This window comes from Salmo salar, chromosome ssa16 (genome assembly GCF_905237065.1).
Source record: "Salmo salar chromosome ssa16, Ssal_v3.1, whole genome shotgun sequence".
In the NCBI taxonomy this organism is placed as follows: Eukaryota; Metazoa; Chordata; class Actinopteri; order Salmoniformes; family Salmonidae; genus Salmo; species Salmo salar.
The window spans coordinates 70,467,560-70,480,681 of record NC_059457.1 but is presented as its reverse complement, the minus strand read 5'-3'; the positions used below and the strand labels follow the sequence as shown (position 1 = coordinate 70,480,681).

At 42.5% G+C, this 13,122-nt stretch overlaps 1 protein-coding gene and 1 pseudogene across 1 annotated transcript; both read left to right on the top strand.

Moving 5' to 3' along the window:
• Window positions 1-3,046, top strand: LOC106574454 (glucagon-1). The gene is made up of 6 exons (XM_014150353.2): window positions 1-199; window positions 396-496; window positions 754-909; window positions 1,491-1,607; window positions 2,210-2,353; window positions 2,610-3,046. Exons 2-6 carry the CDS (start codon window positions 402-404, stop codon window positions 2,632-2,634), a joined length of 537 nt encoding a protein of 178 aa, XP_014005828.1. The 5' UTR covers window positions 1-199; window positions 396-401; the 3' UTR covers window positions 2,635-3,046.
• Window positions 3,047-3,413: 367 nt separating this feature from the next.
• Window positions 3,414-12,287, top strand: LOC106574452 (adenylate cyclase type 10-like; annotated as a pseudogene).
• The last annotated feature ends 835 nt before the right edge of the window (window positions 12,288-13,122 follow it).

Sequence of the window (13,122 nt, the reverse complement as noted above, 5' to 3'; positions counted from 1 at the left end):
GAGTAACAAATGGGTGTAACAGAGTGGGAGAGAGAGAGGATTGGGCCACCGGAGCAGACCCGGCCTTATGGCCATGCTATATAAGACCCCCACAGCCAGTCAGATCACCAAGATACAACCACAAGGAACCAGGACTGAAGCAGACTCTCTCTCTCAGACACACATTTCATCTCATCTACCCGCACATTAACAGGAACAGGTGAGTTTCTTGCAGCCAGGACACGTCTTAATTGATTTAGGAAAATCTGTTTCAAAACTGGATTTGTTTTTCCATTGTGAACAAAACCTTTGATTTTGTCAATGGATATAGGATTGATATGGAGCCTTTTGCTTGTCAATGTAAAATGTACATGACTGTCTTCGGCTAAGTTACTCAATTGTGGTTCTGTCTGCAGGTCACAATGTTTGGCATCCACTCCCTGGCTGGTGTTCTCCTCCTGGTCATCGTACAGAGCAGTTGGCAAGTCCCTCTACAAGAGGCTGAGGACAACTCAAGGTACAGCTCAAAAATGTTATTTTTCCATGGGGGGGAAATGATCCCAATTTTCCATGGGATATTTTAACAAATATTTTCAGAACATATCATAGGGAAAAAAGCGCACAATATACAGTATCAACGTAGAGTACAGACGGAATGACTAGTGTTTAACACATAATGTACATGTATCCAACAGCAACTGTCAATCAAAATTAGACTATAATGAGGCATCTATCAGCATAATTTCAGCATTAAAGATTCTTCTTCTCCTGTAGCTTAGAGACAGCAGACCCACTATTGGAGGATTTGATGGGCGTATCTAACATGAAGAGACATTCTGAGGGAACCTTCTCTAACGACTACAGTAAATACCAGGAAGAAAGGATGGCTCAGGACTTTGTTCAATGGCTTATGAACTCCAAGAGGAGTGGGTGAGTGTTTCAACAGAGTAACATTATATATTTTTAGGCTTATGACTGATATTATACTGCGGGGTGGAGAAATAATAATATATTTTTCTCAATGAGAACCAGGACAGTTCAGTCTTTTGGAAACTTTTACTGTGATGAATGCTGTATATCTTGAGTTGAACAATCAAAGATTTGGATGGAGATATTACAGATTTAAACTTCATCCCAAAATGTTTTGTCAACAGCACCATGTATATTATGGCATTGTTTGTACATACAGAGAAAGGACAGTAATGTACTGAGCAACATATTAATATACACAGTACTTCCACGTCAAACAAAGTATCTTGATGTTATTAACACTACTCATCACTTTGAAACTAATACCACCCATCCATTTTCATTATCAACTTATCCTCAACTTCTATATCAATACATACACTTAAAATACAATATTTGAGTGTTTTACTAGCAAAGTTAGTGAAAAACAGTTATAAGAACTCAGAGGCCATTTTAGCTGAGCCAGAATGATTTCACAGTAATATAATTGGTTGAGTGGAGTTTTGTATCCATCACACCATTTCCTCTCTACCTCCATCTAGTGCTCCATCCAAACGCCATGCAGATGGGACCTACACCAGCGACGTGAGCACCTACCTACAGGACCAGGCGGCCAAGGACTTTGTTTCCTGGCTCAAATCAGGACGGGCCAGACGAGAGTAGGCTTCCCTTCAACCTACAGTACCAACATCTTGTGTGTCATGTCTAACGCAAGAAGAAGAGAGAGAGAAAAGATAATCAACAACTTAGCTAATTTATCCATTGCCGCACCGTTGCTTTCTGCTTTCTTAAGGCCTGTGTTGACATTTCATGTGGTCGTGCCCAATAAATCCCATTAAACTATGCTCTGCATTTATTGATACATTTATTGATATTTGCCCCTCGGATGACTGTGTTGTCTGAATTGGAAGAGAGCGTATCACACAGTTGCTGTGTGCATAAACACCTGTTCAGGGAACAAAGGTGTCCTCTAATGCACAACAAATGACTACAGCTACAGATCACTACTTCCGAAATCATCCAATAGTCACAAGGCGCAACTAGAAAAGGGTACATTTCCTGAAGAAAATGTGTATTCTTGCTTCGGCCGACTAAAAATTGAACCCAGCGTGGTTGGTAATTGGGTACAGAAGTATTGAGTGTGGAAGTATTTTGTGTAGAAGTTTTGGGTGTGCAAGTATTGTGTGTGGTAGTATTGTGTGTGGAAGTATTGGGTTTGGAACCACTGACAAGTGTGTGTTATCTTGTGTACTGTACCTAGATCTGCAGAGGAGAGCAGGAATGGTCCAATGAGCAGAAGACATGTAGATGGGAGCTTCACCAGCGACGTGAACAAGGTCCTAGACAGCTTGGCTGCCAAAGAGTATTTACTCTGGGTCATGACCTCCAAAACGTCAGGGAAAAGGTAAACATCAGAACACAACCAGAAGCTGTATGAAAGGGCACCATATTCCCTATATAGTCCACCAAGGCTCTGATTAAAACGAGTGCATATGGTGCCATTTTAGACAACTTTGTAAATGCAGTGTCTTGCCTACATCAATATTTGATCAATAGTGTTTTATTGTCACACTCTTTTTCTCTGTATCTTTCTCTCTCCCACTAAACTATGTTACTGTATGGTGTCACAGATTGATAATTTGTTTTTTTGTTTATTTCAGTAACAAACGTCAAGAAGATCATTGAAAGAAGACAAACGCTTCCTTGTTCAAGAGAAACTTGGATACTGTGCGACAAATGATAAGCCTTGACAAAAACTAAAAGCCATACTAAAAAGCCATACTGCTTAGCATTGTTGTAATGTTGATACAATGTTGGAAATACTTAGATTGTTTACTCTACATTATGTGATACAAAAAAACAGATCATGTATTCTTCCTTAACTTTGTGGTGCATAATGCATCAGGTCAGTTGTCAAATTATACAAATATTTTTCTATAAATTAACATTATTTTCTATATTTGTAATGTTGAAAGAAAGGGAACATGGTAAAAACTCAGATATAATGTGCAAAACTATCTGGTAACATTTGTGTGAATTTGGTTTTTATCCCATATGTATCAAAACCTGCTCTGCAAAATTAAACTCTTTCATTGTGTTTGCTGTACTATGTTTTTGACTCGCCGTGCATCCATACCAATGGAATCCTAAACTATTTCAGTTCATGGTGCTGAAATAACATTCAACTGTTGTGCCAATGATAGTAGTTTATGTACTAGACTAGAGTTGAGCAACTGTAGTTTTGCGTCTCAAAGAAGCTCTGTCCATGGTTCTGAAAACGAAATGCATGGCATTCAAATAACGTCATTTTTTGGTATAAAAAAAATACTTATAATAGCTACTTCTTTTTGAATTGGTTAACCAGAGTTTGTAGTGAACAGCTGAATTCTAAAACGTTCACGGAAAAAAACGGCCGTTCAAATTTGCTCAACGGAAAAACATGATGCCCCTACACTACAGCTAAAATGGGTTGGATAAAGGGAGAGGGTGAGATAGAGGACTCGTACAAAATAAGCAAAATAGCTGCCCATGTACCTGGTCTTGTTGTCTACAACACCTTCACTATCGATACCCCCTACGCGGAGAACTTTCATGGAGTCCTTCTCGTCGCGGATGTATCGGGCAAGCTAATCTCAGTAGCTAGCTACATTAGCTATCTCGCTAGCTAACATGAGCTGGACAACCCATTTCCATCTACATTTAAAAGCTAGCTAGCTAACGTTTGCTAACCCACTAGCTAGAAGTCAACTAATCCATTTTGTATCTTTTTTAGGCTTCACTAATCTGACTGAGAAATTCCGTTTGAGTAGCAAGAAAGGCTATGGAGCAGACGAGTTGACACGCACACTCAACAGCTACATTGTGGAAATTAGCTGTGGTTTCATTAAGTTAAAGCAATACAATATCAATCTAACCTGATGTACCGTTAGTTAACTTAACTTAGACTAAGTTAGTCTAAAAAAAACAATTACCAAGCAATGTTTGTTGCCTGTATTTCAGATATCCTTGATGCTGGGGGGAGATATTCTGAATTATGCAGGTAACAATAGTCTTCCCTCAGCTTTAAGACAAAGATTCACCATGATCACAATTCCTAGCTACAGTACTTTTCTACTCGTCATGGCTAAACAACTTTTAATCACAGGCGATGCCATCTTGGCTCTATGGACGGTGGAGAGGGTCCAGCTCAGTGAAGTAATCTTCCTGGTGGTCAAATGCAGCCTCAACATCTAGGTCCAGTGTGGAGTCCGGGAGCTGAAAGTTAAAATAGGTGCTTGTCTGAGTCTCATACAGGCCGAGAGACATGTTTGTGTTATAACACCAGGGCCCGTATTCACAAAGAGTGCAGATCTAGGATTAGTTTTTCCTTTAAAATCATAAGGAACACAAGCATTTCACTGCACCTGCAATAACATCTGCTAAATATGCGTATGTGACCAATACAATTTGAATTCATTTTGATTTGAATAAGGGACCTGATCCTAGATCAGTACTCTACGCTGTGTGAATTTGTGCCTTGATTATCCGGCTACACTTGACTTCATAGGCAACTAGAACCTCAAATATGATACCCTTTATCCTCTGCTGTCCCAAGATATATCTGCTGGGAAGCTCTCCAAGGTGATCGTAGGAGATGAGATCAGTCAGTACTTTGTGGTGATTGGCCCAGGCAGTGGACAAGGTGCGGCTGGCAGAGGGGTTGGCGGTGGCCAGGACAATCATCTTGTCACCTAACACCTGGGAACTATGTGAGAGGGACAACATCGCCATTGACCCCATAGAGAATGAGAGAGCCGTGAAGGTGTGTGTGTGGGGGGGGGGGGGGTGGATGGATAGATGGTTACTAGAGGTCGACCGATTAATCGGAATGGCCGATTAATTAGGGCCGATTTCAAGTTTTCGTAACAATCGTTAATCGGTATTTTTGACCACCGATTTGCCGATACCTTTATTTAACTAGGCAAGTCAGATTAAGAACACATTCTTATTTTCAATGACGGCCTAGGAACGGGGGTTAACTGCCTTGTTCAGGGGGGATTCAGGGATTTGTTTTTGCAACCTTCTGGTTACTAGTCCAACGCTCTAACCACCTGCCTTACATTGCACTCCACGAGGAGCCTGCATGGCAGGCTGACTACCTGTTACGCGAGGGCAGCAAGAAGCCAAGGTAAGGTGCTAGCTAGCATTAAACTTATCTTATAAAAAACTATCAATCTTAACATAATCACTAGTTAACTACACATGGTTGATGATATTACTAGTTTATCTAACGTGTCCTGCGTTGCATATAATCGATGCGGTGCCTGTTAATTTCTCATCGAATCACAGCCTACTTCGACAAACGGGTGATGATTTAACAAGCGCATTTGCGAAAAAAAGCACTGTCGTTGCACAAATGTACCTAACCATAAACATCAATGCCTTTCTTTAAAATCAATACACAAGTATATATTTTTAAACCTGCATATTTAGTTACTTGCGTTCATTGCCTGGCTCGTTGCGAACTAATTTGCCAGAATGTTACGTAATTATGACATACCATTGAAGGTTGTGCAATGTAACAGGAATATTTAGACTTAGGGATGCCACCCATTAGATAAAATACGGACCGGTTCCATATTTCACTGAAAGAAAAAAAAAAGTTTTGTTTTCGAGATGATAGTTTCCGGATTCGACCATATTAATGACCTAAGGCTCGTATTTCTGTGTGTTTATTATATTATAATTAAGTCTATGATTTGATAGAGCAGTCTGACTGAGCGGTGGTAGGCACCAGCAGGCTCGTAAGCGTTCATTCAAACAGCACTTTCGTGCGTTTTGCCAGCAGCTTTCGCAATGCATTGCGCTGTTTATGACTTCAAGCCTGTCAACTCCCAAGATTAGGCTGGTGTAACCGATGTGAAATGGCTAGCTAGTTAGCGGGTGCGCGCTAATAGCGTTTCAAATGTCACTCGCGCTGAGACTTGGGAGTGGTTGTTCCCCTTGCTCTGCATGGGTAACGCTGCTTCGAGGGTGGCTGTTGTCGATGTGTTCCTGGTTCGAGCCCAGGTAGGAGCGAGGAGAGGGATGGAAGCTATAATGTTACACTGGCAATACTAAAGTGCCTATAAGAACATCCAATAGTCAAAGGTATATGAAATACAAATCGTATAGAGAGAAATAGCCCTATAATTCCTATGTAACGCCCTGGCCATAGAGAGGGTTTTTTGTTCTCTATTTTTGGTTAGGCCAGGGTGTGACATGGGTGGGCGTTCTAGGTTTCTTTTTCTATGTTGGTGGTTTTCTTTGTTTCGGCCGTGTATGGCTCTCAATCAGGAACAGGTGTAGATCGTTGTTGCTGATTGAGAGTCATACATAGGCAGTCTGTTTTTCCTTTGGGGTTTGTGGGTGAATGTTGTGGGTGAATGTTTTTCCTAGGGAGTTTTTCCCAAACCACCGTGCTTCTTTCACATGCATTGCTTGCTGTTTGGGGTTTTAGGCTGGGTTTCTGTACAGCACTTTGAGATATCAGCTGATGTACGAAGGGCTATATAAATACATTTGATTTGATTTGATGTCTAGGTTTGTTAATCCTGACAGGACTGTTTGGCTGTCATTCCTTGTTGTGGTTTCTTTTTGTATAGTGTTCATTCGTTTATTAAAATCCTTAATATGAACACATCCTCCGCTGCACCTTGGTCTCAATCTGACGACGGCCGTTACATCCTATAATAACTACAACCTAAAACGTCTTACCTGGGAATATTGAAGACTCATGTTAAAAGGAACCACCAGCTTTCATATGTTCCCATGTTCTGAGCAAGGCACTTAAACGTTAGCTTTCTTACATGGCACATATTGCACTTTTACTTTCTTCTCCAACACTTTGTTTTTGCATTATTTAAACCAAATTGAACATGTTTCATTATTTATTTGAGGCTAAATTGATTTTATGGATGTATTATATTAAGTTAAAATAAGTGTTCATTCAGTATTGTTGTAATTGTCATTATTACAAATAAATAAAAAAATTGGCTGATTAATCGGTATCGGCTTTTTTTGGCCCTCCAAGTATCGGTATCGGCGTTGAAAAATCATAATCGGTCGACCTCTAATGGATACAGCTACGAATGTAGTTTCAAGTAGGCGGGTGGTTGCTAGATGACTGTATGTAAATAGTGTCATTCAATGCAGGTGCGATACATCAAGCGAGAGCCCAGTTTTTCTCTTGAGAAGTACCAGGATGCAATAGGAACATCTGTAGAGCATGAAAAAGTGACAAGAGGTACAGTAAAGAAAGTAGCTAGATATCAGCCTGTGATATTTCTACTTGCATGATTGTGTTGTAACATCCTAACCAGTCGTTTTTTTGGTCTACAGATTGTGTGAGGAGAGCATCTCGACTGATGTCAAACGCCGAGCTTGAGAAAACTTTACAGAAGTACATAATGAAAACGATTTTGCAGAAGGTAAGAACCTACCTACTACCGTCCTCTTTATTTACAATAGCAAAAGTTGTCCGTTTTTCAAAATCAGAATCATGTATTTGTGAATGTATAAATGTACGCTCTGTTTTAATGTCCACACTACTACTTACCTAGAATTAAGAATTGAGCAAACATTCTAATAAGTATGCTAGTATGGTCACTGGAACATAGCCATGGTTTTCTATTCTGACCTCTCCTCCCTCATTAGACAGATGACGACTAGCCTCTGGAGTATCTGTCTGAAATGCGTCTGGCCACCATAGTGTTTGTCAACATGCAGTTCAGGGGAGGAGAGAGTGACCAGGAGCAGTGTATGACCATCCACCAGGCTGCCATTGGCATCGGTCAGCAGATAGTCAAGCACCACGGGAGGGTCAACAAAGTGTTCATGTTCGACAAGGTCAGTTAGTGGTTCATTCAAGGTGGAATCCTGGGAGTTTATTCACTAGGAACCAAATGAAAGCAAACAGGATGAAACGGGGAGGGACTAACCTGAACTTGTCCAATAAGAAACACTTTGTTGCGAAACGTTTTGATAAATTGTGAACTAATGAATACACCCCAGCAGTTCTCTGTTCCCGGTGGCAATGAGAAAAACGACAAACACAATTAACAAGAAACAGAAACAAAGGGGGCACTCACGAAGACTTTCTTCTTCAGTCAAACCCACTGTATGTTTTTAAATAACAAGGAGTTTGTTGCAGGGCTGTACTTTCCTCTGTCTGTTTGGGCTCCCTGGGGACAAGCGGGAAGATAAGTGTGCCCACGCCTTACAGGCTGCCTATGGAGTACATGACCTTTGCCAGAAAGAGATCCCCAACCTCAAGTAAGGCCCATTTCAGCCTAATATTCTAGGACCACATGCCTTTACTTTTTATCAAGCTACAGATGTTGGATTTTAATTTGATCACCCTGTTGCAGGACATTTTAAACTTGTAGTGTATTTGAGGTTTAAAAAGGCTTCTGAAGTTTGTAATTTCCACTTTGAAATTTCAGACTTGATTTTCCCTTATGAACAACTCCTACAAAAATGTCTATGAATTATAATCCACATAATAATTCACATTCCCTGTTGCTACAGGACTTTTTTCCTGCTCTAGCAAACTGGCTCAAGTTAAGATCCTACATCTGTATTACACTTGAGTGCAACATGTTGTATAGTTAGTTAACAAAAGGTCCAATGTTGTCCAACAGGACTGTCTCTGTTGGAGTAACCACAGGCCCAATGTTCTGTGGTGTAGTAGGACATCCAGTGAGGCATGAATACACAGGAACAATCCCCTTGACATCCTCTTGATGTCACGTCCTGACCAGTAAAAGGGGTTATTTGTCATTGTAGTTTGGTCAGGGCGTGGCAGGGGGTGTTTGTTTTGGTGTTTTTGGTTTAGGTTCTATGTTTTCTATTTCTATGTTTAAATCTATTTTTCTATTTCTATGTTGGGTTTTTGGTAGGACCTCCAATTAGAGGCAGCTGGTTGTCATTGTCTCTAATTGGAGGCCATATTTAGTTGAGGTTTGTTTCACTTGTGTTTTGTGGGTGGTTATTTCCTGTATAGTCTGTGCACCTTATGGGACTGTTTCGTCGTTTGTTTCTTTTGTTTAAGTGTTATTTCTAATAAATTAAGAAGATGAGCACTTTACCCGCTGCACCTTGGTCTAATTCTTACGACGCTTATGACACTTGAACTCTCAGGTGGAACTGTGCTTTGCCACTGCCACCTTACTATAACTTGTTGTAGCCCCTTTTATATTATTTTAACTCACATACTTTTATGTTCAGATTTTGTACAAGTTTTACCAGTTTGACCTACGAACTTTGAACTCTATCTCTGTGTCCTTTGCTGTTAGTGATTGGTCGTAAGGTGAACCTGGCGGCACGGCTGATGATGCACTACCCCGGGGTGGTGTCATGTGACAGCGTGACTTGCTACTACTCAAAACTGCCCCCGTTTTATTTTAACGAGCTGCCCAAGAAAGCCATGAAGGGAGTCAAGAACCCTGGAGTCCTATATCAGTTCATGACCAATAAACATCAGATGTGACCATCTGATGTGACCGACATCATTTATAGTCCATTAACTCATGACTCATACTCACTTTCATATTGAGCACTGTACTATTGTCATGTTAGATAATTAAGTGTATTGTTGTGGCTTTCTTGTATTGAAATGCTACATAGGGAGACATATTGCAATTGTAATAAGAACTTATGAAGGTTCATACATGCTTATTAAACAAAATCTAATCTCCAGAACTGTTGGTAAAGCACCTATGTCCATTGAGAGAGAGGAGGGATATCCTCTTTTGGATGAGTTTACTCAAGTATTGATGATTATGAATGACATGCATTCATCGTGGAAGATCACATTGATTTGAATGATATGTTGAGCTCAAATGCTCCATGGGCCAAGAGAAAGAAATTGAAGTGTACTCCAGCATGCTGAAGGGTTTCTTGGAGGCCAGGGCTGCCCGGTCACAAGAACTACAACAATGTTTTGATCTACGAGGGGCCTATTGGCTATGGCAAGAGCTGCCTGATGGCTGAGGTGGTATACAGAACAGCCAAGGATGGAGTCAGGTCAGTGCCAACTGTTAGTTAGCCGGGTCCCAGATCAGGTCTTGGCAACTACGATGGTCATTGTCATGCCAAATGCACAAACAGATCTGACACCAGACTAGTTGATAATACAACAAATATGTGCTATATCCCAAGCTGTGGTCATTTAATTTCATCGTAAGTGAACCCCAGTAGTGACAAAGAAAAATGGACGTCAACAACAGGGGATTGGAAAGCATTTCTTCTGTCTCCTATCTTTCAGAGTGATCTCGTTTGAGCTGGCCAAGACGGACATCAAACAGTCCAACTACGCTCTCCAGACCCTACTGGCCATCGTCATGTCATACCGAGCGAGAGAGTGTCCTCCTCTCCAAGATCCTAGACCCAAAGATGAGGCAGAACCTCTTCCTTCTCAATGATATCCTGTTAGTCAAGGTAGGTGGGATCTCTGAACGTTCCTTTTCTGAAAGTTATTGTTCTGTTTCGTAGTAGCTAACGAGGGTAGATGGGTCTTTTCTGTATGATCTGTTCTATGCTTTTAGTTTGCTGTGTCTAAGGATGTCACTCAGGGACAGTCAAATGAAAAACAAGAAGATGAGGAACTACTTTCTGGAGTTGTTTTGCAATGTACTGTGGAAGATAATAACGTGGATGATGTAAAAACATGACTTAGGTGGCAATTGATTGTTTGATTACTTAGAATTCAATTGATTCATGATAACTACGTGTGTGTGGTCTGTCCAGTTCGCCGAGGACGAGTCGTGTGCATACGTGCTGGACCAGGATCACTTTGTGGCTCAAGCCTCATTGGCCTTCCTGCTCGAAGTGTGTGAAAGAGCCTCGGTTCTGGTGTGTATCGCCCTCATCCCCCACACCAGTCAGAGTGGGCCCTTCCCGGAGCTTAAGGACCCCCGGACCCTCTACCTTAACCTGCCTGGGCTGGAGCCCCCCCGTCATCGCCCAGCTAGCCTGCCAGATCCTAGGGGTGGTCCGCATTCCTAGCGAGGTGGAACTGTACGTGTACACAAACACGCACACACACACAGTGTGTGAATATACATACATTATACATATGGACTCTCCGAGGGTGTCTCGGGAGTTGGGAGTTTCACACCTCACACACGTTCAGGTTACCCACTTGTACATGCAGTGAAACAGGACAAATATAAGCATTCGACCGTAGACTCCTCAAAGACAATGGCTTGGGAATTGGGCCTGTTGTGAATACTTAAACTAAACTGAACTATCGTTATCCAGAGGAAGTAAAAAATAATTTATTTAAATGTACACTTTTGAATTGGCTTGTCAGCTGTATAGCTATTTTTTGAAGACTCATTCTAAGGCTGTCACTGTCTCAGTACATGAATATCTCACAGAAGAAGCCATAGTTACCTTATAAAAACATACGTATAAATTAAAAGCGTAATCTGTTTTATAGGCTCCTGCTGGAGAGAAGCCATGGAGTTCCATACTACTGCGAGGAGCTCTTGAAGAGTCTGTAATCTGGGCAATCTGATCGTGATGGAGGAGGTGGAGGAGGAGGATGAGGCTAAAGACGTAGACATCCTGTTCCCTGAGCCCACCCTGGTGGTACACTGCTCCAAACCCAGCCAGGTGGGACAAGAGGAGGACGCCAGGGCCGGAACGCTGGGTAGGAAGATGGATCTGTTGGCTGAAAATGTCTGAGTGGCAGGTCTCCCGGCCTATTAAAACCCTCGTCTGTGAAACAGACAGACCTGTTGGCTGAGAATATATGAGTGGCAGGTTTCCCAGTTTGTGAAACACTGTAAGGTTGCAGGGCCACCCAAGGCATCCATGTTGAAATCCCGCAAGATCACAGCCCTGGACCATTTTGTCGACCGTGCTTTAGTCTGTTTTGTTGGAGAAGCTGCCAAATTCCACGAAGTTCCCATCTCTCTGACATTGAAAGGTGTAGTACAGGGTTCCTGTATTCTGCCCCCAAACACAATAGAACCTCATCTCATTAGTCTTATTTGATAGAAATGACTCATAAATAAAACACAAAAATCATTAAGGATGTTTTCTGTTCAGGCATATCTATAGGCCTACTAATAATATAATTGTCACATTGTACGGGGAGTAAAACATTTAATAAAGAACAGACATGGAACGAGACAGTAACAGCATCGCAAACTAATAATACAGACAAAAAACAATGCAGCAGCAGGGAACAGAGCAAGGGAACTGACAAATATAGGGGAGGAAATAACCAGGTGATGAATGAGTCCAGGTTAGATGGAAGAAGCGCTTGATGCAGGGCAGCCTGGCGCCCTCAAGCGCCGGGGGGGGGGGAGCGGGAGCAGACGTGACCCCTTCTAGGGGTACCACCCGGCATCCCACATGGGCGAACCGGCTGGGCAAGCCAGTTGGGGCGTGGAAGCCCAATGAACCGGTAGGAGCGTGAGAGCCTGGTGAGCTGGCTGAGGCAATGGAAGCCCGACAATCCGGCTGAGGCAAGACACCTGTCGATCCCGCTGCAGAGAGGGAGCCCGAAGAACCAGTGGAGTGTGACGTGGAATGGAAACCCTTCGAGCCAACCGAGGCGAGGAAACCTCTCGAGCCAGCCAGGGCGTGGAAACCTGACGGGCTGGCTTAGGCACCCCTGGTTCCATCGGTGGCGGAATCCACCCCGACGTCACCCCCCCAAAAAAAAATGGACCGGCTGGGAGAACAATAAATGACGATCAGGCTGAGGCCCAACGTGGGATGGGCGCCATCCGAGCCAACCGGGGCAAGGAAACCTCTCGAGCCAGCTAGGGTGTGGTAGCCCGACTAGCTGGCTAGGCACCCCCGGTTCCATCGACGATGACCCAGAGCCGATGTCACCACCAACCGGAACGCCAGTACTCCCCAATGCTTCATTCTGTCACATGGATGACGCTGGAGAGACAAAGCAGGTACGGGGAGTAAAACATTTAATAAAGAACAGACATGGAACGAGACAGTAACAGCATCAGCAAACTAATAATACAGACATTAAAACAATTAATTCAGCAGCAGGGAACAGAGAAAGGGAACTGACAAATATAGGGGAGGAAATAAATAGGTGATGAATGAGTCCAATATCGCTGATGCGCATGACGACCATCACCACGCAGATGCTCATCAACATCCTGTCGGAGTCAGAAG

Bases quoted from the DNA above. Each gene is read 5' to 3' on its own strand.
- LOC106574454 (XM_014150353.2), top strand. From the start codon at position 402: ATGTTTGGCATCCACTCCCTGGCTGGTGTTCTCCTCCTGGTCATCGTA. The intron at 497-753 runs GTACAGCTCAAA...CTTCTCCTGTAG, and splicing joins GAGGCTGAGGACAACTCAAG to CTTAGAGACAGCAGACCCAC. The intron at 1,608-2,209 runs GTAGGCTTCCCT...TACTGTACCTAG, and splicing joins TCAGGACGGGCCAGACGAGA to ATCTGCAGAGGAGAGCAGGA.